The sequence below is a fragment of the Diceros bicornis genome, chromosome 2 (genome assembly GCF_020826845.1).
Source record: "Diceros bicornis minor isolate mBicDic1 chromosome 2, mDicBic1.mat.cur, whole genome shotgun sequence".
Lineage (NCBI taxonomy): Eukaryota > Metazoa > Chordata > Mammalia > Perissodactyla > Rhinocerotidae > Diceros > Diceros bicornis.
Window position 1 is genome coordinate 405,735 of NC_080741.1, and position 26,141 is coordinate 431,875.

Here is a 26,141-nt window from a genome sequence, read left to right on the forward strand (position 1 = left end):
CAAAGTTTACTGATTTAAGTGTTAATCACATCTAAAAAATATCTTTACAGCAATGTCTAGGCTGGTATTTGAACAAACAGCTGGGCATCATAGCCTAGCCAAGTTGACACAAAATTAACCATCAAATCACATCACGGTTATGGTGGACAGTTTGAAGGTTGAGAAGGAAATGGAGATATTGTCTCATTTGCACAACACACATACAGGGAAGGTGCTACTAAACTAGAGAATGGGGGTGGTCCTGGACTGTGTGGCCCCAAATCAAAGGCGGAGTTCCAAGTGGCATTCCATCAGCCACATCCAGCCTGCAGAGTTGTTTATGTTTGACCCATATTGTCATTTAAAAAAGGGATTAATTGCCAACAATTAAAAATTGGGAAAATTCACAGCAATAAGTCTAGATTTCTGACTTTTCTCAGATCTGGCACTGAGTCCTTTTTCCTTCTTAGCAATGACTGGTTGACACTGAGAGGTGGTTATCTCATCTCAACACACATTTGCTCTTAGCATGCTGCCCCACTTATGTTGCCTGCTAGGCTCTTGTTGGTGTTTGAATTTGTGACCCCTCCATGAGGAAGGGCAACATCCTGAGAGATTCTGTGGGGGTCCTAGTTTAGCCCGGATTGGGATTTAGATAGGGAAAGTGAAAGGGGGCATTTCAAATGGCCTTAAAGGAAGAAGCAAAGGTGGGATTGTATGTGAGGAAGCTTTGTAACTGGAAACAAACCTGTGAGCTGGGGTATAGGAGCAATAAGGTTGACTTGTCAGCCAGGAGCTAAGATATTAATTAAGGCAATACTAGTTCCTTTAACAGTCAAACCTAAAATCTATGCCTTAAAACAACTGAAGCGTATTGCTTGCTTATGTGAAGTCAGAACAGGTGTTCCTAAGGGTGAATCTTTCAGGAAGTGACTTAGGAGTGCAGGCTCCTTCCATCTGTGGCCGTGCCATCTTCCGCATGTGACTTCTGAGTCGCAGCACAGAGAGCGTGGGTCATTGTGTGGGGTGGGTCCTCATAGCCCAGGCCTGGAAGTGGTGCACATCGTTTCTGCCCAGTCAGTGGCTGTCCTGCTGCGAGGGGAGGCGGGCAGTGTGGTCCGGTGTGTGCCAGGGGGAAAGAGAAAACAGGAGGAGTGGATGGCTAGCCAGTCCCTAGCTCAAGAGTTAGGGACCTTGGGTTCAGCAGGCAGGCTGCGGTAGGATGTTTATTAATACATTCAGCATGTATCACTGAGGACAGGCTGTGTGTTGGACACTGCGTCATGCACCACATAGGCTTTTGAGCAAAGGAGCAACGTGTTGAAAGCAGCGTTTTGAGCAATTAGTCTGGTGGCCAAACAAGGGAGGACAGACTAAGGGAGGATGGTGGGGAAGCTGGCCCCAATGAGGTTGTCTGCACACAAGCAATATCAACATTATCATTAACAGTAACAGTTACTATGTGCCATGTGGTGTTATAAGCAACTTCACATGTATTTAATCATCACTCAAACCTATGAGGCGAGTGCTGTTATTATTTTCCTTTTATAGATGGGAAAGCAAGGCTTTAAATGATTAAATCATTTGCCCATATTCACATAAATCTTGGCAGGGCCTAAGGATTTGAACTTAGGAAGTCCATGTTATTTTATAACTACTGTAGAATTAATAAAATAGAAATAAATCTAGTGGAAACATAATGAGTTTTAAGTGAACGATAATGAAAAAACTCATTATTATTGAGAGGGGCACTGCAACTTATTAAATGACCTTAGTGAATTGAAGAAGGGGAAGTGAAATTAGGGAAACCACCTGTGAGGAGGTATCTCTGTCCTTTGTGCACTTGACTGGCCTTAGGTCGGTTTCTAATGGGACCTCTTGGAAAGTGCCAGGCTGCTGGTGAACACAACGTCTGTGTTAACAGAAGCGCTCAAAAAGGCATGTATTAGCTTTAATTCCTTATTCCGATAAGTGCGCCAACACACCCATTTCCCTGTTGGACGTCTTTGTCATAGTCATGATACATATAATCTCAAATAATCAACTTAATATTTGTCTGATATTTCCAGAAATATTAGTAAACACCAGAAACCTTGGTGGTTGACGTGAAGTTCTGTTTTTGGCAGTCGACTGTTGGGATGGCCCCGATGGAGAGCCGGTGGTGCACCACGGTTACACTCTGACCTCGAAAATCCTCTTCAGAGACGTGGTAGAGACCATCAACAAGCATGCCTTCGTGAAGAACGAGTGAGTAGAGCTGCGCCAGGTGCTGCGCTGCACGAGGTGGCGTGGCTGCAGAACCACTCCCCTTCCTTTCTGCCCGTTTTCTCCTTCCTTCCTGCCAACACTGTGAACCAGTAACACGGGCTCCATGGGCACACTTTCTCGTGCTCCTTTATTCCTCACCCCATTCCCTCGAAGACGTTGCCTCCTCGGAGCATGGTCTTACAGAGAGCCACCTGAGCCTTTCTAAACCCAGGGTGTGACGAGTGTCCAGAGTCTGGAAACAGGTTACTATACATAATGAATAGTTTATTGATACTATATTACAACTGAGTAAACTGATAATATCTAGGTTTCCAGACTTGCTGGGTGTCCTGTAGATACTCAAGTGTCTAGTGTCCTTGTTACCTGACTCTCCTTGGCATTTGATAATGTTGACTGTCTTCCCCCCAATTTTTCCCTTTTTTGGTTTTCACTGTGATGTTCTCTCCTCCGTTGCTGTCACTGCTTCTCACTCTCTGTTGGCCTGTGGCCTCTTGTTCTTTTTCCTCCCTCCTTCAATTGTCACTATTTCCTAAGTTGTCTTTGGTCTACTTTTTGGTTATCTGTCTAATTATATGTCCAGAAGTTTTTTCCTAAGTTTCAGAGCTATATAGAAAAATTCCTAGTAAAAATTCGTTGGAGTATTCCATAGGTACCGCGAGATCAACAGATGCCATTATTTATTCTGATATTTAGTGGTGCCCACTCTGAGCCAGGCGTACTGGAGCAGGGGCAGGGAGCCACAACGCTGCCCTAGGGCTCTCCTCCAGACCTGGCCTCACCGTCGCATTCTGCCAGCCCTCCTCTGGCCCCAGGGCTTTGGTCAGGGGCAGCACTGTCCCCAGTGGCTTCAGCCAGTTCTGCTTCCTAAATCATCTCTTGACTCCGTTGCCTTTCCATCTTCACTTCCCCTCTGGGTCGTTCTCCACGCTGGTGCCAGTGTTTTCTTTCTGAAAATATAAGCATGATGTTGTAATTCTTGTCTGAGGGTCCTTCACAAGCTCCCTGTAGTACAGTCAGGTCTTCCGTGCCCTTCAAAGCCCGGCCCCTTCCTCCTTTTCGGCATCGTCTTCCACCGTTGCTCCGCAGACTTAGGCTTCCATCTTCATCGACCGTCTTGGGATTCCCTAGTGATCCCAGCTCTGTCACAGCTCCCTACCTGGCGTACGCCGTTCCCCCTGCCTGGAAGGCCTGTCCCCATTATTCCATCTGCTAATTCTTGCCCATCCTACAGGAGTGCTTGTGGGCAAACTTATGGATACACCAGCCAATCTGAAAGCGCCTTTCTTCTGTTCTTAGCATCCTGAGCATATTTCTGTCACATCATATAGCATCCTTGTTGGTTACACTTGTTGGTTACTTGCCTTCTTTTCAGTCTTTAAGACCGTGAACTCATTGAAAGTATGGGGCAATGTCTTACTCATTCTTTATGACCTAGCAGGTACCTACAATGCACCAGACATTCAAGGCATGATTTTTGAACTTGAGTTATAATTGCATAGAATTACTTGTATAGAACTTAGTAGCCTTTATAATTTTTAACTTGGGTCTTCTCGTTAATTAACCATGAGGTTAAAATGCTGTTCAAATACGAGACACTTGCTGCGTAGCAGGCCAAGTTCGTGGTGTCTGCTGCATGGAAGAATCCCAGTGTGGTTTCCGATGGCTCTTTACACCCCGATGACTACTAGTCTTAGCCAAGGTGATGAAGTGATTTTGCCATTTTTTCCCAATATGTGAAGTAGAGTTTTGAGAATTCCTGCTACCTGTGTCCCTTGGAGGATCCTCTGGTGACTTGACAGTGCTGGCTTCAAGTTTGAGAATCCTTAGGAGAAAAGCACTTCAAATTAAAACAGTTACTAAGCTTGTTTAGCACATTTTAGAAGTTCAGTCCTTCTATTTTCTTTCTTAAACTTTAGTTGCATCTTTTCACCTGGGTTTCTCAACATTGCACTATTGACATTTTGGGCTGGACAACTCTTTGTTGCGAACTATCTTCGTGCATTGCAGGATGGTGAGCAGCATCCTTGACTTCTACCCACTAAATGCCAGTAGCACCTCCCAGACTGTGGCCACCAGAAATGTCCCCAGACACTGGCAGTGTCCCTTTGGGGGTGCCGCACAGTCACCCCCCCTGCTTCCCATGAAGCATCCTCAGACGCTAATGAGCTTTCCTGAACAGGTCGGCCATTTAAACGTCTATCCTCCCCTGATGCGACTGCACAGCTGGACGGCTGGTTTGTTGTTTTCAGTCTTTCTAACTCTTGGGGTACCGCGTGAAGACACGAGCGCACACAGGTGTGTTCAGATCACAGACCAGCTGCATCCCTATGTCACCTCTGCGTCAGGTCGTGCTGCTGAGGACAGAGCATGGCTTCAGGGGTCAGCGCCTGTGTGCAGCTCACGCGTGTCACACGACCCCAGAGATAAAGTTCCCTCCCCACGTGGATAGACACAGAACTTGAACATTGGTTTGTAACTCTGAAAAAATATATTTCGTATTACTTTGGAAGACCTGTGATGGAAAACTGGAAAAACATAAACCTGTATTTGAAATAATTTCTTATTCTGAGGAAAAAACAAAGTCAGAATCAATCCTGGTTCCCCTCTGCCTCCGCCGCCACCTCCTCGGCTGTCCACAGTGACTGCTTCCCCCACCCTTGTGTTCTCTGTGCAGAAGCCTGTGCTGGCATGGAGCAAATGCTTGACTTCTTTTATTTCTGAAAGTAGAGACCAGCGTGTAATTCTACACAAGAGATTTTGAAATGCTGGGCGCAGGACACCATAAAAACAAGTTCCATTGTGTTATTTTCTCCTCAATGGTAATTTTCAAGCTTGGGTCCGATTATGTATTTTTAGAGAAAATATCTGCATTTAATGATATTCAGTGGTCTCTTAGATGTTTCTAGACTTTTGAATGAATAAGACAAAATAACATTATGTGAGTTTTATTTGTTTAGGCTTTTTATCTCTTAAAATTTTCTCTTCCTTTTCTTCCTTTAAAAGAGACAATGTGTGTACCATTTTTTTTGTGATGCGGAATCCTTGACTGAGTCACCCCACGTGGACTGCACTTTGTTCAGACGTTGTGCCTGGCAGAGTGCATTTGCTCAGAGGGGCCTTCTTGTCAGTGCCTCTCTCATCTTCTCACTTTGAGGCATGTTAGTTGTGACCCGTCTCGCCGACGCTGTTGCGGGGTGTACAGAGCCTCACGTGCAGAATTCCCTGACCCTGTGGGTGGCCTGTGCTCGATGCTGTGGCTGTGATGCTCTTCCCTCAGGTTCCCGGTCATCCTGTCCATTGAGAATCACTGCAGTGTCCAGCAGCAAAGGAAGATTGCCCAGTACCTGAAAGGAATATTCCGGGACAAACTGGACCTGTCATCTGTAGACGTTGGGGAGACCAAGCAGCTTCCGAGCCCTCAAAGTCTGAAAGGAAAAATCCTAGTGAAGGTAATTCCCTGAGGAATGTAATAAAAGGCATTGATGGCCAGCTAAGCCCGCCCTTCCTGTGGGACTGGAAACTGTTTATCAGAATAATAGTGGAGTCAGTGCGTGAAGGGTTGTCCAGATTTGTGTATGCCCCTCATTCCAACTTATTTACAGGCACACCTGCAGAAGAAGCTTGTTACTGGCTGACCCTGTATTCAGGTTTGTTTTTATGAAGTGAGAGCATGCCTACTGTCTCCATCTGTGTAGTCCACACTGCAGAGAAGCATGTGCAGGAGCAAGGGGGCGGGGGAGGAGGCTCCTCGTGTCCACATCTGAAAGCGTTTCTTTCGGATCCTTTTCTCCCATTTCAAGCTCCAATAACTGTCTGTCAAAAAAGAGTCTTCACGGTTGATCAGCCTTGGTTATGTGAGTGGGGGAGCTCGGCTCAAAGAGGGGCCAGGCCCAGACGTGAGGCCCTGCAGGACTCGTGTGCATGCGAGGGAGCCTGGCGAACAGGACGGCATTTCACAGAATTTCTGGGGGAGGAACTCATTACTTGTGACAAACGGTATTAATGCCAGGAAGACAGTTCCTTCAGATTTCAGATTGCTGACTTTGTGATTTTACTTAATTCCAGTTAATTTTGGATGTTTGGACTAAAACCATCCTGGACTTTTTTTTTTTTTGGTGAGAAAGATCAGCCCTGGGCTGACATCTGTGCCCATCTTCCTCTACTTTATATGGGACATGGCCACAGCATTGCTTGATGAGCTGTGCGTAGGTCCGTGCTCAGGATCTGAACCTGTGAACCCTGGACCCCTGAAGCCGAACGTGTGAACTTAACTGATATGCCACTAGGCCAGCTCTGATATTGTTTTGTTTGAGACTAAAAACCTAAGGAAGAGCAGTAGGGTATTAATATTCAAACTGGGTTATATTTAACCTAGAAAGGCTGTGTCCAAAGCACCAATGTCACGTAGGAGGTGTAGAGAACTCAGAGGAACAGTGTGATCTCATAGCCAGCCTTGGGGGGCAGCAGACGGGGAAGAGGTTAAGTCTGCATCCTTGGAATTGGTCAAAACCTGTTCTCCTGTCGGTTAATGAGAACTGTAGACTGAGTCCATCGAAGAGGCATTGTGGACGTTTGTATGTGTGAAAGCATTTTGAACGAAAGCTCCAAGTAATGCGAGAGAGAAGATTAGGGTCGATCCTCTTGAAGTCTTTCTAAAGCAAACTCAGGAGGTGAACACTGATCGCTGGGTTGGAAAGTTAAATGTCACTTTTGCAGACTTGCAGATATTTCCGTGTTTCCTGAATCTCCTTTACCAGCAGACAGAGGTAAAAGTCGATTTGACTGAAATCCTTCCATTTTCGGCGGGGAACTTAAGGTAGTTGTTTGATCTGAGCTAATCGAGTTCCTTCTGCGAAGCTGGAGTCTGGGTCCCTTGGCACAGAATGCCCCAGGGCTGACGGGCACCAAGATGAGTTGGAACCAGAACGTCTGAGGCACTTGGACGGAGGGGAGCAACGTGGACTGCAGTGTTTCATGGCCGCTGAGGTCCATTCCCTGGCGGGTACGGTCGGCCCTCCGTATCTGCTTCCGATGCCACGGATTCGACCAACCGTGGATCTTGGACTGTCTTTACGGCTCGCAGTTGGCGAGTCCGCGGTTGTGGAACCCGCGGATATGGAGGGCCGGCTAAGGGGCTTAAGCATCCGCGGGTGTTGCTGTCGGCAAGGGATCCTGGAACCCATTCCCCCGCAGACACCGAGGGACGATGTAGTGACGTTCTTCAGACTCTAAGATTCCTAGGTCTGTGGACCAGCACACTCGCATTTAAAGTAGAAACAAGGGAACCGATTTCCCTGTGTTTTGTTAGCATCAGAGCCATCTCTGATCCGAAAGGCAGCGTTTGGATGGCTACTTACCACTTTGGAGGTTGGCAAGTGGTTTATTATAACTGTAACACATGCACACTTTTCAACCATGTATACATACACATTTATATACACACACACGTATCTCCTGAAAAGTAAACAAAAAAGTGCTTTTGAACAAAAATAATAACCAGTTTAGTAATTTTCCATAGACTCTTATTGCTGAAAGAAACTTTAACTGTCTGGTCAAGGTTCCCACTTTTACAGCTGTGAGTCCCGGAGTGGTCACCACGCTCCTGGGGCCATGCAGCTCAGAGTGGAGGGATAGCTATGGTTCCAGTTTTACCAACGTTTCTATGTACCATGGATGAATGAATCTAATTCTTGAGTGAAACCCCTGCGTGAAATAGTACTCAGGTCGGAAGGGGACGGCTAGGAGACACTGGTCATTCTTCGTTTACCTCTTCACTGGACCATGTCACAGAAGACTGTACCTGGATTTATTCTGTAATTTTCTTTAGGAGTGACACTGTGGAAAAAGAAGCATTAAAAAAAAATATTGTTGTGTTGCTTTTTTTTTCTGTCTGCCTAGATGAAGTGTCTTTTGAGAACTAGGAATGTGGAAAAAGTCAGCAGACAATGAGGCCCTGATGTCTCTTACAGGCGTACTGTGTTGATTGTGCTCTGCTTCATTGGCCTCACAGACACTGCATTCTTTACAGATTGAAGGCTTGTGGGAATCCTGCCTCGAGCAAGTCTATCAGTGCCATTTTTCCAACAGCATTTGCTCACTTTGTGCGTCTATGTCACATTTTGGTAATTCTTGCAATATTTCAAACTTTTTCATTTTTATTGTGTTTGTGAGGCTGATCCGTGATCAGTGATCTCTGATGTTACTGTTGTCATTGTTTTGGGGGTGCCAAAAAAACGTGCCCATATAAGGCAGCGAACTTCATCTATGAATGTTGTGTGTGTTCTGACTGCTCCTCCAACCAGTCTATTCCCTCGTCTCTTTCTCCCTCTCCTCAGGCCTCCCTGTTCTCTGAGACACAACACTATTGAAATTAGGCCAGTTAGTAACCCTGCAGTGGCCTCTAAGTGTTCAAGTGGAAGGAAGAGCCACACGTCTCTTATTTTACATCAAAAGCTAGAAATGATTAAGCTTAGTGAGGGAGGCATGTCGAAAGCTGGGATAGGCGAAAAGCTAGGCCTCTTGTGCCAAACAGTTAGCCAAGTTGTGAATGCAAAGGAAAAGTTCCCGGAGGAAATTAAAAGTACTGCCAAGTTGTGAATGCAAAGGAAAAGTTCCCGGAGGAAATTAAAAGTGCTGCTCCAGTGAGCACACGAATGACAAGAAAGTGAAGCAGCCTTACTGCTGATATGGAGCAAGTTTTAGTGGTCTGGATAGAAGATCAAACCAGCCACAACATTCTCTTAAGTCAAAGCCTAATTCAGAGCAAGATCCTAACTCTCTTCTTCTGTGAAGCCTGAGAGAGGTGAGGAAGCTGCAGAAGAAAAGTTGAAAGCTAGGAGAGGTTGGTTCATGAGGTTTAAGGAAAGAAACTGTCTCCGTAACATGAAAGTGCAAGGTGAAGCAGCAAGTGCTGATGTAGAAGCTGCAGCAAGTTATCCAGAAGATCTAGCTAAGATTGTTAATGAAGGTGGCCACAGTAAACAACAGATTTTCAGTGTAGACAAAACAGCCTTACATTGGAAGGAGATGCCATCTAGGACTTTCATAGCTAGAGAGGAGAAGTCAATGCCTGACTTCAAAGCTTTGAAGGACAGGCTGACTCTCTTGTTAGAGGCAAATGCAGCTGGTGACTTGAAGTTGAAGCCAGTGCTCACTTACCATTCCAAAAATCCTAGGACCCTTAAGAATTATACTAAATCTACTCTGCCTGTGCTCTGTACATGGAAAAACAAAGCCTGGAAGACAGCACATCTGTTTACAACATGGTTTACTGAATATTTTAAGCCCACTATTGAGACCTACTGCTCAGAAAAAAAAGATTCCTTTCAAAATATGAGTGCTCATTGCCACACCCCTGGTCACCACGACCTCTGATGGAGATGTACAATGAGATTAATGTTGTTTTCATGCCTGCTAACACAACATCCATTCTACAGCCCATGAATCAAGAAGTAATTTCTACTTTCAAGTCTTTTATTATTTAAGAAATACATTTCATAATGCTGTAGCTGCCATACATAGTGCTTCCTCTGGTGGATCTGGGCAAAGTCCATTGAAAACCTTCTAGAAAGGATTCACTATTCTAGATGCCATGAAGAACATTCGTGATTCATGGGAAGCATCAAAATACCAACATTGACAGGAGTTTGGAAGAAGCTGATTTCAGTCCTCATGGATGACTTTTGAGGGGTCAAGACTTCAGTGGAGGAAGTAACTGCAGATGTGGTGGAAACAGCAAGAGAACTAGGATTAGAAGTGGAGCCTGAAGAGGTGACTGAATTGCTGCAATCTCATGATAAAACTAACAGATGAGGAATTGCTTCTTACGAATGAGCCAAGAAAGTGGTTTCTTGAGATGGAATCTACTCCTGGTGAAGATGCTGTGAAGACTGTTGCAATGACAACAAAGGGTTTAGAATATGACATAAACTTAGGTGATAAAGCAGCAGCAGGGCTTAAGAGGACTGACTCCAATTTGGAAAGACGTTCTACTGTGAGTAAAATGCTATCAAATGGCATCACACGCTACGGAGAAATCATTTGTGAAAGGCCGAGTCAATTGATGCGGCGAACTTCATTGTTGTCTTATTTTAAGAAATGGCTACAGCCACCCCAACCTTCAGCAACCACATCCTGATCAGTCAGTCAGCAGCCATCAACATCGAGGCAAGACTCTCCACCAGCAAAAAGATTCCGACTCACTGAGGGCTCAGATGAAGGTTAGCGTTGTTTAGCATAAAGTGTTTTTAAATTAAGGTATGTACATTGGTTTTTAGACGTAATGCTGTTGCACATTGAATAGACTGCAGTATACTGTAAACATAACTGTTATATGCACCGGGAAAACAAAATATTCACGTGACTCACTTTATTGCAATATTTGCCTTATTGCGGTGGTCTCTGAGGTGTGCCTGTTGTTAGACTTGGAGAGGGCTGAAATGGAGGGCGCCTTGTGGACGCTCTGAGAAGGTGGCTCTCCCTCTGTTCCCTCCCCTACAGCCACCCTTCAGTGAAGGCCATTAAAGCTTGGTGTCCTGCCCGTACCTGCTCATCAGCTTGCCTGTCCCTTTCCATCCTGTGGTGTCAGAACCATCTGTGTCACTCGAGTGTTGCTATTCCTTACTTACCGATTTCTCGTATTTGTCAGCTCTGTTCTGCTGAACATTTAAAAAATATATTGGCTTGGATGCTGTTTCAAAAGAGGGAATTGCTAGCACTACATTTCAAATGTATTGTGTACAGGTCCATCTTGGCGCCTTCCAACTGTAAGTAAAGAGTTGGTGGTGAATAAATAAAAGGAGGTTGATGTCTTGATGTCCATGTGTTCCTGAGTCTGTCTGGTCACCACTTAGCTGACTGCCTTATTTCTGGTGCCACTGTATTATTGTGGCTACTCTACCAATGCCCCCAAAAAGAAAGAAAACGAAATTCGTTTTATAGGAGACTTCTGTATCAATAAGACTTGAAGTAGTATATAGACATAAATGCCTTAATTCTGAGCTACCTTGTTATTAATAATACACAAGAGAAAATAAAGAAAATGTTTTGCCATATTTACTTAGAATCATAATATGTAGAAATTGATATATCTATATTTATATATATGCTTATGGAAAAGGAAGAAAAGAATGTAGTTTTCACTTTGTAGATAGCCCATACAAATGAGGATTATAATAAATACATTATCAGTACAAAGACAAGTTAAATCCCACTTTTTTACTCCTATAAATGTCCCTCTGTAAATTGAAGATATGTTGAAGTCTCCAAACTCCAAGAGTCTGGATTCTTAATATGGATTTTGTGTTCGTTACATAAATGATAAATAGCCTTGAAACTGTCACTGCTGAGGACCTACGGCCGGGAGCTCCGAAGCTCAAGGTCTCAAGAACAGTGCAGGAAGACTGGAGGGAGGTTTCTCTGAAGACCTGATGGAGCCGGAGGTCCTGTGTAAGGAGAGCGGGGAGGATCCGGAATGCTGGGGCCGTAATGGTGCGGGGGCAGAAGCCCTGGAAATCCCTGGAGTTCGGGGTGAGAGAAGATCAGTGCAGAGCAGTCTGGGGTGATATTTACGAATTTATCGTTATTGTTGGCTGCCATGCGTATGAACATCCCTCCACGTCTAAGGAATTCCCTCCGTCCAAGGGGCTCAAATGCTGGACATCCACTTCTGCAGCCTCCCTTAGAGCTGGTCTGGGCAGTGGTCTAGAGCCATCGGTCAAGTGGACCCGCCCCACGTCAGACACGGAAGCAGAAGCTGGGGAGGGCTGGAAGCGGTGGCAGCGGCCTTCGGGGCCGAGGGTGACGTTTCTGGCAGTAGTTCTCGTGTCTGCCATGTGGATGGTGGAGGTGAAGCCGTGAGTCTGTGCTGGTGGCACTGCAAGTGGTAACTAGTGTGTTAGTTCTGCCCTGTGATTTTGGTTGGCAATCGGATTAGTTATCTATAGGTGCACAACACGTTACCCCACAACTTAGCATCTTAAGACAAAAAGCGTTTCTGATCCACAGTGCCTGGGGGTCAGGAATCTTGGTGTGGCTTTGCTGGGTCCTCTGCTTGAGGTCTCTCATGAGCCTGCAACCAAGGTGTCAGCCGGGGCTGCCGTCATCTCCACGCTCGCCTGGGAGAGGATCCGCCTCCACTCTAGGGGTCACTCCTTACAGGCTACTGGCCAGAGACCTCTCTCAGGTCCTTGCCATGTGGGCCTCTCCACAGTGCAGCTCACAGCATCAGAGCGAGTGAGTGAGAACGAGAGAGAGAGATCTCTGAGAGAGGAGGGGTGGTGGGGCAGGCACACAGAGGGGGAGAGATTTCAGAAGGGCATCAATATCAAGAGGTGGGAACCACTGGGGGTATTTTAGAGGCTGCCCACCACAGCGGCCTTGGCACTTAGCCTAGAGCCTGGTTCTGCCCCTTCTGGAGGAGATCCTGGGAGCCATTCAACTTCCTGGTAATAGTCCTTTCTGCTTGAAGTCAGCTACCTTCATGATACAGACGGTTAGCGGCCCTAGAGCCCTTCTCAGAGGTACTAATGCCGTGGCACTGTTACCCAGAGATACTAGCCCTCACAGTATTACCCAGAGATACCAACACCCATCACACTGTCACCCAGAGGTACTAACACCCATCACATTGCTACCAGAGATACCAACACCCATAACACTTACTCAGAGATACTAACACTCATGACACTGTTACTTAGAGAGCCTAACACCAGTCACATTGTTACCCAGAGATACTAACTCCCATCACACTGCTACCCAGAGATACTAACCCTGTGACACTATTACCCAGAGATACCAACACCCATCACACTGTTACCCAGAGCTGCTAGCACCCATGGCACTGTTACTTAGAGATACTAACACCCGTGACACTGTTACTTAGAGATACTAACACCAGTCACATTGTTACCAGAGATACTAACTCCCATCACCTTGCTACCCAGAGATACTAAGTGTCACAGTATTACCCAGAGATACCAACACCCATCACACTGTTACCCAGAGATACTAACCCCTGTCACGCTGTTACCCAGAGATACTAACCTCATGACACTATTACCCAGAGATACTAACCATCACAGTATTACCCAGAGATACTAACACCCATCACATTGCTACCCAGAGATACCAACATCCATAACACTGTTACCCCGAGATACTAACACTCATGACACTGTTACTTAGAGATTCTAACACCAGTCATATTGTTACCCAGAGATACCGATACCCGTCACATTGCTACCCAGAAATACTAACACCCATCACACTGTTACCCAGAGATACTAACCCTGTGACATTGTTACCCAGAGATACTAACACTGGTGACACTTAAAGGTGCTAACACCTATCACATTGCTATCCAGAGATACTAACCCCCGTCACACTGTCACCCAGAAATACTAACGCCCGTCACACTGTTACCCAGAGATACCAACACCCATCACATTGTTACTCGGAGATACTAACACCCGTCTCACTGGTACATGGAGATACTAACACTTGTCACACTGTTACCCAGAGATACTTACCATTGATAATTGACCATATTTCTTGCCAGAGTTTTCATACGTCACTGAGATCATAATGTCTCTGTAACTTGGGTTTCTTACCATTGTATTTTAAGAATTCCCCTTTTTTGTCAAAAAGCCCCTGGTTCCTCACGTGGGTTGGTGAGTGGTTGTGGGGAGCATGCTCCCACTGGCAGGAGGCTCCGTGCAGTGTCTGTGAAAGAGGAGCCGGTTGGTGCAGAGAGACCTGGCAAGTCCACGGAAAGGGCATGTTCACCCTGCTCAGGAGGACACACGCTCTTCAGGGCCCCGGTCGGTGATGCTTGTGACGAGTCGTATGTTCTCTCGGAAAGAAGCCTGGGCTGACTTTTATTTGTAAATGTAGTATCCCTATTTAATTGAAAGTAATAAAATTGCCTGTTTTGAAAGTCTGTCCTCTTGTTTTGCCCCTAATTCCAACTGTCTACCTTCTGGTCAGTCTAAAGTAATGATTGTCCAAGGGGTAACACGTTTATTTTTTTCACTTTTTAAAAATTAATTTTAACTGTGGTAAAATATACCTAACCTAAAATTGACCTACCATCTTAACCATTTTCAAGTGTACAGCTCAGCAGTGTTAAGTACATTCACGTTGCCATGTAGCCAATCTCCAGAACTCTTTTCATCTTATAAAACTGAAACTCCATGCTCACTGAACAACTCCCCACGTCCCCACGTCCCCTCCACACAGCCGCCGGTAACCACCATTCTACTTTTTGTCCCTGAATTTGACACTCTGGGTGACCCATATAAGTGGAATCACACAATACTTGTCTTTTTGTGACTGGGTATTTCACCGAGCCCAATGACCTTCACTTAGCCCAATTCATGTTGTAGCGTGTGTCATAATTTCCTTCCTTTTTGTGGCTGAATAATATTCCATCGTAGGAATGTGCCACATTTTGTTTGTCCATTCATCTGTTGGTGGACACTTGGCTTGCTTCCATCTTTTGGCTATTGTAAATTTATTTTCACTTTTTTTTTTTTTTTTTTTTTTTTTTTTTTTGTGAGGAGATCAGCCCTGAGCTAACATCCGCCAATCCTCCTCCTTTTTTTTTTTTTTTTGCTGAGGAAGACGGCCCTGGGCTAACATCGGTGCCTATCTTCCTCCACTTTATATGGGACGCCGCCACAGCATGGCTTACCAAGCAGTGCGTCGGTGCGCGCCCGGGATCCGAACCAGCGAACCCCGGGCCGCCGCAGCGGAGCGCGCGCACTTAACCGCTTGCGCCACCGGGCCGGCCCCTTAAATTTATTTTCACTTTTAAATCAAGTGTTTTGTTCCATTTCAGGGCAAGAAGTTGCCTTATCACCTTGGAGATGATGCGGAGGAGGGAGACGTTTCCGACGAAGACAGTGCAGATGAAATCGAAGATGCGTGCAAGTTCAAGGTTCACTGTGTGAGTTACGGGCTTGGCTGCGACTTTCACCCTCAACGTACTGCAGTAAACATTGCTGCTCTGTTGGCTCCAACAAATGTAGCTGTTGTGTAAAAAGGATAGTTATTGAAAATTACTCTGTGTGCTGGTGCGCAGACACACAAATGTTTATTGAGCGAATGAGTCAAGGACTCGTGTGTCTTAGAGTTGGAAGAAATGTTATGATTAACCCACCTGACCCTCTCTCCAGGGACAGGTCCCCTCCTGTTACAACTTGGGCAAAACTCAGACTGTGGTTGGGAGTGTAACTGTCTTTGATGACACATACTGGCGTCCAAGTTGTCTTCCTGTCTGCTGCAGCACCCCCACCACGCGGCCTATCAGGGCGGGCTCGTGGAACCCAGCTGCCCTGGGTCTGCTTCTCTAGGATGCCCATCCCCTCCCTAAGAAAACGTGCCTGCGGCCAGAGGATTTCCAAGCTGTTCCAGACATGGAACTCTTGGCTAAATCTTTAATTTGCCACCTCTTAAATAAAATGGTGTAGAATGGTTTGTTATCTGCTTGGTGCTTCAGACCCCTGTCCTAGATCAAGGAACCGCTTGTAGAAAGCACCACTTAGCCAGGTAATCCCAGGGGATGCAGACCTGGAGGGAATGAAGGTGTGAAGAGACCCCCCATCATACCATGGGGGCCAGGATTTCTGGAACCCACCCCCTTCTACACTCAGGTGATGCCGGGATTGCGTGACGACTTGAGGGCAGCCCCCGCCCACGTTGGGTTTGTGCTAGGGTTTACAATTTCATTTCTACAGAAAAGTGGTATTCCTCTAGATATCAGGACTATTTCCTGCCCTCTGAAAAACATAGAAATTTTGTATAAAATCTTCTAGTTTGTGTCATTGCCCTGAATTCAGTTGTTACGTTGTTAAAAAGGGTCCTCTGTCTCCTGGATCATGGTGACTGTGGTGCCTTCCTGGAGGTGCCAAGAGGAGCTGGTGCCGTTTCAGAGGTCCCAGTAGGCACTCCTGTCTCGACTTTAATGCACTTAAGAGGGACGAAGTGGGGAAGATTCAGCTTGAAGGGAAAAGGAAGCATTGCTGTCTACATCAGTCTCTTGCCTTTTAATAGTTTATATTCAATTAAATATCACTAATAGGGTTCTGGTCACAGGAAATTACTCTAAGTAGATTTACATAAGTAAAAATACAGTTAATATTTAAATAGTTTCTTTTTTCTCTTCTAGATGTTTGCTATTTTTGTAATTAATTACTTGTGATTATGGGTAATTTAGCTCAATTTTTTAGCTTTATTTTATAAACCAGGTTTTTGTCTCTGATTTCCATTATCTTTGCATCTTGTTTCCCAAATCTCCTGGTTGCTAGCCTCAGAGGAGTCTATCATTTGAGAGCAGGGAACAGAGAGGTCAGACTAAGTTACATGATTAGGGAAGGCTGTTTTTGGTCAAAATGGGTGGTGGAAATCTAACTTCTATCACAATATAGTCCTTTATTCCTCTGAGTAAAACCCACGTTGTTATGATTTCTAAATCCACCCACTTACGGCATTTTTCTTCTCATGTCAGTGAGCCTTCTAACTTTCCAAGCTAAATATCTAATAATAATGGAGAGTTAGCTGTAGTTTTACGGAGACAAACTGGTCACTTCACCTGTAAAGATGTGCACCTGATTCCTCTTGTCCCCAGAGTCTCTTTGTTGGTGTGTAGGAGTCCACACAGGTACACAGTTGAGAACATGGTCCATAGAGGTGGATGTAGCCTGTCACTGGGCTCTTTGATTCAGGCCCAAGTGAGAGCAGACAGCACCTTAATTGTAAATTTTTACAGGTGTCTTTGTTAGATTTTAGGAGAGAAAATAATAAAGAAACCAACCTTCTAGTGGAAATGTATAGTTTTTACTCCACTTTTTCAAATCTTGTTTCTCTGTTTTTTAGCTCTTCTGAGAAAAGGTAATGCTATATTTAGAAAGCCAAAGTGTCACCTTGTCCTCGGTCGGTTTCGAGTCCTCTTGTCAGCAGACGGCTCAGACGCCGTATCCGAGTGTCGATGTAAATTGCATGACCTAAACCGAATGGCTGATCATATTTCTGTAAAAGAGGACGTACTGTGCGTAGCTTACGGAAACCAACAATTACCTTAGAGGGAGTTCTTACCTGTGTTTTAAGTTAACAGAATGCAGTTAGATTTATGTTGTATGAACATTACCTCTCAAGAGGTTTACAAGATTCATGGCACGTTCAGCAAGTTCTTATTGAGCGTCTCATGTTGGAGACACGGCCCTGATGTGTAGGTGTTGGCGTGTATGTCCGTAAACAAAACAGACAAACGTCTTTGCCTTCGTTGAGTTTATACATTAATGGGAGAAGAGGAGGCAGACAAGAAACAAACAAATCAGCAGCATGAGTGGTGTCCGAGGCAGGGGTGAGTGCTAATGGAAAGAAGGGAGGGAAGACTCTGTGCCCGTGAGTGTGTGAGGGTCTCTGGGAGTTTTAGGTGGGATGGCCAGGAAGGTCCCACAGGGAGGTGATGTGTGAGCAAAGACTTGGAGGAAGTGAAGAGCTGGCCATGCTGTATCTGGGGAGAACATTCCAGGCAGAGGTCAGAACAGGATTGGCGGCTCGCCTGCCTCCCCTGGCGAGTGGGAGGCAGGACCCTCCCCAGGTCTGACGGCGCCTCCTCATCTGCTAATGAAGGGATTCAAACGACATCAAAGGTTTTTTGCTCTTGTAATAAATGCTTTCTGTTGTGGAATTAATTGAATCTTTTAAACTTCTGCCTCCTTGTTCTGTGGCTTCAGCCGTAGAGAAAATCTGGCTCATGAGGGGTAAGCCACAGGTAAAGCCCGTGTGTACAGTGACCCGAGAATCATACAGCTCAAAGGCTCGGGACCGTTTCCTTCCAGCCACACCACACAGCGATCTAACACATTCGATCCAGGAGGCCGCTCACCGTTGTTCACCTCTGTGGGGTCCGCTAATGTCAGTGTGCCTTCCAGACTTTCCACCCGCGTTTCAGCCTCATGGTGATTCTCCTCTTCTGCTGAGTCGTTCAGTCTCTGCTCTTGCACTTTCTGAATCTGGGTTTGGCCAGCCTCTTTGGCACAAATGCTGGTTCTCTCTCTCCTACAAGAGGCTCATCCCGTAAACACCAAGCCTTCCACCGCGTTCCAGTGAGCCTGGTACAGAAGCTTGTGGCGACTTCCTGTGTCATCCTGACCCCTGAACCACCATCCTCTCTGTGTGCACCGCACACTAGACATTGTAGCAGGTTCCTTCCCTTCCTTCCACCTTAGCCACAGGCTCTTCTTCTTTCCTAAGTTATTTGTTTTATGATTTGAGCCATTTTAAGAAGGATCTCGTTGGTTTAAGGCTGTCTGTGTTCCTAGAAGGGATGGGCTGCCCCCCGAGGTTGAGGTCTTGCTACTGAGAGTGTGGCTCAGAGACTAAACGCCCATGTGCTGGGTGTGCTGGTGGCCAGGGCTGAGGCATGGAAGGGGACTGGAAGAGTCCAGCTGTTTCTAGTACCTGATACGACCTCCGCCCCCACCCTGCCCAGGAGCTAAGGGAATGAACATTTAACATCTGACGTTCTGTATGTGTCATGTGTACGTGCGTATTTTCCCTTTCGTTTCAAAGGTATTGTCTTCTGGGAGCTACTGTTGCTGAGAAGCCTACCACTTTCTAGTTTTCTTCCTTGTCGGTCGTCTGTCTTTCCTTTCCATCCTAGTCATTCTGTAATTTCACTATTAAATGACTAGGAATATTCACTTCCTATCAGAGAACTCATGTTTTCTTTTGTTCTGGAAAATTCTCAGCCATTTTTTTTCCTTGAATATTGTTTTTATGGCGTTTCTTCAGTCGTCTTTTTCTGGAAAGGCCATGAGATGTATGTTGGAATCTCTTAGTCTGTTCTCTGTCACTTAATTGTTCTTTAGTATTCTTGTACCCTGAACTTTGCTGTAGTTGTTGATTATTTCTAATAGTTTTCTGATGGATTCTTTAGGGTTTTCTATATATAGAATCATGTCATCTGCAAACAGCGAGAGTTTCACTTCTTCATTGCCTATTTGGACTCCTTTTATTTCTTTTTCTTGCCTAATTGCTCTGGCCAGGACCTCCAGTACTATGTTGAATAGGAGTGGTGAGAGTGGACACCCTTGTCTTGTCCCTGCTTTCAGAGGGATGGCTTGCAGTTTTTCCCTATTAAGTATGATGCTGGCTGTGGGTTTGTCATATGTGGCCTTTATTATGTTGAGGTACGTTCCTTCTATACCCATTTTGTTGAGAGCTTTTATCATAAATGGATGCCGTATCTTGTCAAATGCCTTCTCTGCATCTATTGAGATGACCATGTGGTTTTTATTCCTTGTTTTGTTAATGTGGTATATCACATTGATTGATTTGCGGATGTTGAACCATCCCTGTGTCACTGGTATAAATCCCACGTGATCATGGTGTGTGATCCTATCAATGTATTGCTGTATTCAGTTTCCCGATATTTTGTTGAGGATTTTTGCATCTGTGTTCATCAGCAATATTGGCTTATAATTTTCCTTCTTTGTGTTGTCCTTGTCTGGTTTTGGTATCAGGGTGATGTTGGCCTCGTAAAATGTGTTAGGAAGCATTCCATCTTCCTCAATTTTTTGGAATAGTTTGAGGATAGGTATTAAATCCTCTTTGAATGTTTGGTAGAATTCTCCAGAGAAGCAATTGGTCCTGGACTTTTGTTTTTGGGAGGTTTTTGGTTACTTTTTTGATCTCTTTACTTGTGATTGGTCTATTCAGATTCTCTATTTCTTCTTGGTTCAGATTTAGGAGGTTGTATGAGTCTAGGAATTTAGCCATTTCTTCTAGGTTGTCCAATTTGTTGGCATGTAGTTTTTCATAGTATTCTCTTATCCTTTGTATTTCTGTGGTATCCATTGTAATTTCTCCTCTTTCTTTTTTTTTTTCAGTGTTAGTATTTTGGTGTATTTGTATAAAAATGAGGTCTTACAGCATTTTGTATTTTGCTTTTTTGACATTATATAATACTGTATTATTTTATTTTATATTTTATATATTATGTTGTATATTATATTATATTGTTAGTATTTTCTCACATCATTAAATATCTTTTAAAAATGAATGCATACCATTCCATCATGTTTACACACCGTAATTTAACCTAAATTTTCGATATCATAAACAAAGCTATGATGAATTCTTGCCTACATATCTTTTTATGATAGACTCATACAATAGAATTATTAATTTGATCAACAGGTATAATTTTTTCTTTTTTTAGACCACAAGTTCTACTTGTACAATAATAGTTTTAATATTGATAAGCAAAAAGAAAATGAAGTTATGTCAAATCTTATCACATAAATATAGCTAAAGTTAACATTTTGATATATATCTTATCTTCTTTTTTTAATTTAACCCAAAATATGATTTGGTGTATAACGTGAACTGAGAATCTAAATTTTAAACATTTCTCCAAACTAGCCGATTTTTCTAACATTATATCTGTATTAATCTACCCATCCCTCATTTACTTCTTTTTTTTTTTTTAATTTTTTGTTTATTGCAGTAACATTGGTTTATAACATTGTATAAATTTCAGGTGTACATCATTATACTTCTATATCTACATGGATTACATGATGTTCTCATGTTCACCACCAAATACTAGTTACAATCCATCACCATACACATGTGCCTAATTATCCCTTTTGCCCTTCTCCCTCCCCCCTTCCCCTCTGGTAACCACCAATCCAATCTCTGTCTCTATGTGTTTGTTTGAGTTGTTATTATCTACTACCTAATGAGTGAGATCATACGGTATTTGACCTTCTCCCTCTGACTTATTTCACTTTGCATAATACCCTCAATGTCCATCCATGTTGTCACAAATGGCTGGATTTCATCGTTTGTTATGGCTGAGTCGTATTCCATTGTGTATATGTACCACATCTTCTTTATCCATTCGTCCCTTGATGGGCACTTAGGTTGCTTCCAAGTCTTGGCAATTGTGAATAACGCTGCAGGGAACACAGGGGTGCGTGTATCTTTGAAAGCATTGGTGCTTTCAGGTTCTTTAGATAAATACCCAGCAGTGGAATAGCTGGATCGTATGGTATTCTATCCTTAATTTTTTGAGGAATCTCCATACTGTTTTCCATAGTGGCTGCACCAGTTTGGACTCCCACCAGCAATGTATGAGAGTTCTCTTCTCTCCACATCCTCTCCAACACTTGTTTCCTGTCTTGTTAATTATGGCCATTCTGACAGGCATGAGGTGATATCTCATTGTAGTTTTGATTAGCATTTCCCTGATAGTTAATGATGTTGAACATCTTTTCATGTGCCTGTTGGCCTTCTGTATATCTTCTTTGGAGAAATGTCTGTTCAGGTCTTTTCCCCATTTTTTAATTTGGTTGTTAGTTTTTTTGTTGTTGAGATGTGTGAGTTCTTTATATATTTTGGAGATTAACCCCTTATCAGATGTATGGTTTGCAAATATCTTCTCCCAATTGTTAGGTTGTTTTTTTGTTTTGTTGATGGTTTCCTTTGCTGTGCAGAAGCTTTTTAGTTTGATGTAGTCCCATTTGTTTATTTTTTCTATTCTTTCTCTTTCCTGGTCAGACATGGTGCTTGAAAATATGTTGCTAAGACCGATGTCGAAGAGCGTACTGCCTGTGTTTTCTTCTAGAAGTTTCATAGTTTCAGGTCTTACATTCAAGTCTTTAATCCATTTGGAGTTAATTTTTGTGTATGGTGTAAGGTAAGGATCTACTTTCATTTTTTTGCATGTGGCTATCCAGTTTTCCCAACACCATTTGTTGAAGAGACCTTCTTTTCTCCGTTGTATGTTCTTGGCTCCTTTGTCAAAGATTAGCTGTCCATAGATGTGTGGGTTTATTTCTGGGCTTTTGATTCTATTCCATTGATCCGTGTGTCTGTTTTTGTGCCAGTACCATGCTGTTTTGGTTACTGTAGCTTTGTAGTATATTTTGAAATCAGGGAGTGTGATACCTCCAGCTTTGTTCTTTTTCCTCAGGATTCCCTTACCTATTCGGGGTCTTTTGTTGTTCCATATAAATTTTAGGATTCTTTGCTCTATTTCGGTGAAAAATGTTGTTGGTACTTTGATAGGGATTGCATTGAATCTATAGATTGCTTTAGGAAGTATGGACATCTTAACTATGTTAATTCTTCTAATCCAAGAGCACAGAATATCTTTCCATTTCTTTATGTCTTCTTCAATTTATTTCAGCAATGTTTTATAGTTTTCCATGTATAGCTCTTTCACCTCTTTGGTTAAGTTTATTCCTAGGTATTTTATTCTTTTTGTTGCAATTGTAAATGGCATTGTATTCTTAATTTCTCTTTCTGCTACTTCGTTGTTAGTGTATAGAAATGAAACTGATTTTTGTATGTTGATTTTGTATCCTGCAACTTTACCATATTTGTTTATTACTTCTAAAAGTTTTTTGGTGGATTCTTTAGAGTTTTCTATATATAAAATCATGTCATCTGCAAATAGTGACAGTTTCACTTCTTCCTTTCCAATTTGGATCCCTTTTATTTCTTTCTCTTGCCTGATTGCTCTGGCTAGGACTTCCAGTACTATGTTAAATAGGAGTGGTGAGAGTGGATATCCTTGTCTGGTTCCTGTTCTTAGAGGGATAGCTTTCAGTTTTTCACCATAGAGGATGATATTAGCTGTGGGTTTCTCATATATGGTCTTTATTATGTTGAGGTACTTTCCTTCTATACCCATTTTATTCAGAGTTTTTATCATAAATGGATGCTGTATCTTGTCAAATGCTTTCTCTGCATCTATTGAGATGATCATGTGATTTTTATTCTTCATTTTATTAATGTGGTATATCACGTTGATTTGCAAATGTTGAACCATCCCTGCATACCTGGAATAAATCCCACTTGATCATGGTGTATAATCTTTTTAATGTATTGTTGTATGCGATTTGCTAGTATTTTGTTGAGGATTTTTGCATTGATGTTCATCAGTGATATTGGCCTGTAATTTTCTTTCTTTCTTTATTTTTATTTATTTATTTTTTTGAGGAAGATCAGCCCTGAGCTAACATCCATGCTAATCCTCCTCTTTTTGCTGAGGAAGACCGGCTCTGAGCTAACATCTATTGCCAATCCTCCTCCTTTTTTTCCCCCCCAAAGCCCCAGTAGATAGTTGTATGTCATAGTTGCACATCCTTCTATTTGCTGTATGTGGGCCGCAGCCTCAGCATGGCCGGAGAAGCGGTGCGTCGGTGCGCGCCCAGGATCCGAACCCGGGCCGCCAGTAGTGGAGCGCATGCACTTAACCGCTAAGGCACGGGGCCGGCCCTGTAATTTTCTTTTTTGTGTGTTGTCCTTGTCTGGTTTTGGTATCAGGGTAATGTCGGCTTTGTAGAATGAGTTAGGGAGTGTTATGAGAGGTTCGGGGATTCGATCGGAGACGTAAAAGACACTTTCCACTCCAAACAAATGCACCGAAGGTATATTTTATTATATAGAGGATAGTAAAGGCGATAGTCTGCAAACAGATCCGAGTAGGTCAAATATTAAGAGGGAAAAAAATCAGCCCGACTGGAAAGGGAAAACATCCACATCGGCTGAAGAGAAATGACACAAATCAACCGGAAAGAGAAACACCAGGTTGACCGAAAAGAGAACACATCAAATCAGTTACTTCATATCAAATCAATTACTTCACATCAAATCAATTACTCACAACATCCACGGCCCACTGCCGGGAGAGCCCTGTCAATCGACGCGGCTGGGCAAGGATCACACGTCCTGGGCAAGGTGTCCCTTCCACAGGTGGAACTCGCATCAGGTCTCAGTTTCCAGCAGTTTTTATACCATCAGTAATTTTCAGAGTAAGCAATTACAGAGTTTGCAGAGCAAGCATTTAGTGTTTCCATGCATATAAATGGTTATCAGTGGCGTATGTGCACTGAGCCCCCTGGCTAACGTCCCAGCCCAGTAGTTGTGTACGTGCATTGTTCTCTTTGGTTATCGTCCTAGCCCGGCACAGATGGCCAGTCCATCCCGTGCTACGATGCTCCAAGAGCCTTGAAATGTTACAACTTGCAAATCTCTCCGTGGGGGAAAGGCCAGTTCCCGGGAAAAGGCCAGTTCCCACCACACAGAAAGCAGCTTTGTATTTCTTTTTTGTGGTGGTGGCTGTAGGTCAATGGAGCGGCCAAACATGGCTGTACTCATGTCAAGACATATTCGGCCATGGCCGTCTCCATTAACCATAAGACACCATATGCACAGACAATGAACTTCGTACACAAGTACACAAGGCACATCCAAGGATCCAAAATCCAATGACTACAATAATTATAAAACTATCTCGCAATAAAGGACCCAAACCCCAAGGTAACCAATCAAATAACCCCTTAGAATATGAAATATTATTAACTTGATCTTGCAAATCACGTACAGCATCAAAGATAACATTAGATATGGTAACACTTAGGCCTAACAAATTAGCTTGTAGAAGTCTAGACCAGCCCCCATCACGCAGGGTAGCAGAAGGCAGGGTAATAGAGAAATTATCTTAGATTGTGAAGTTGCTTGTTGTTTCTGAGACCAAATTTCTCGGCCATTCATAGTCCAGGTTATAGGTCCCACTGGTGTAGAGCAGTTGGTCTAACTGTAGAGGGTCAAAGGTTGTCCTACAGAGGCATTAGTTGGTGTGGAGGTCTGCAGCAGACATGGAGGTGCAGCACAGCCTAGCGAACACAGCAGGAATATCTATTCACGCAAAGAAACAGAGTTTTTAGGAACATGATATAACTGTTTATTTCCTGGATACATAACTATGAGTGTTGCAGTGGGCCCTTGGGCCACTACTTCTGTGGCACGGGGAGCCGCATTGGGTGGATGTGTCACCCACACCTTTGCTCCAGGTTTCCATCCATCTGTAGACCCAAATCCTTGCATTCCTCTTTTAGTTAATTCACTTGGAGGTTGTCCTTGTGACACATTTGGAGTCAGGAGGGGAAGCACCAATAATTGTACCACTCGTTCCCCAGACTCTACAGTTAGTACTGTGTCACTACCATTATATAATATAAATTTTATTTCTCCTTGGTAATCTGGATCAGTGACTCCTCCCAGTACATCAATACCTTTTGCTGCCAGTCCAGAGCGTCCTTTTAACAAACCAAAGGTATTTTTGGGAAATTGTACCCCTATCCCAGTAGGGACTATAGACTGCTTCTTAGGGGGCAATTGAATAGAATGAACAGTAGATAAATCCAATCCAGCCGCTTCGGCCGTGGCACGGAAAGGCAGTTTAGCAGACTGAGTCAGGGGCCAATAGGTTAAGGTCATAAGCTCATGGGTGGTGGCTGCCACTTCTGTAATCTTTGCTGGTAACAACCTTGACAGAGGAGTCTCATTAGGGCCTAGTGGCCTGTTATTTAACACATTTACAGCAGTACTTAGATGGTTGTGCCACCCCTTTAATGAGCCATGACCGAGTTTCCTCAATTGTTGTTTAAGCAATCCATTCATTCGTTCTATGAGGCCTGCAGCTTGGGGGTAATAAGCTATATGATAAATCCATTTTATATAATTTTCTTTAGTATAAGTTTGAATCAACTTACCTGTAAAGTGGGAACCGTTGTCACTCTGAATTTGTCTTGGTGTTTCATAATATAACTTAATTGTATCTAATAATTTTATGGCACTCTGTTGGGTGGCCACTTTAGCTGGCATAGCCAATAAATAACCAGCGTATGTATCAACAGCAGTGCAGGCATAAGTATATCCACAAGAATTTGGCAATGGTGTAATAAAATCTATTTGCCAGGTATGGGCGGGAAATAATCCCTTTTGGATATGACCTTGGTAGGGGTGTGGAACTCCCCGTTTATTTAACTGTTGGCATAACTGACACTGTTGTACTGCAGTGGCAATATCATCAT

General features: G+C 43.7%; 1 protein-coding gene across 8 annotated transcripts in view; it reads left to right on the forward strand.

Annotated features, from left to right (window-relative positions):
• Positions 1 to 26,141, forward strand: part of PLCH1 (phospholipase C eta 1) — a 221,633-nt gene that overhangs the window by 153,331 nt on the left and 42,161 nt on the right. For all 8 annotated transcript variants that reach the window (XM_058550512.1, XM_058550540.1, XM_058550559.1 and 5 more), the window contains exons 9-11: positions 2,106 to 2,226; positions 5,525 to 5,696; positions 15,086 to 15,193. In XM_058550512.1, coding sequence (XP_058406495.1) covers positions 2,106 to 2,226; positions 5,525 to 5,696; positions 15,086 to 15,193 — 401 coding nt within the window. The remainder of the gene's footprint in view (positions 1 to 2,105; positions 2,227 to 5,524; positions 5,697 to 15,085; positions 15,194 to 26,141) is intronic.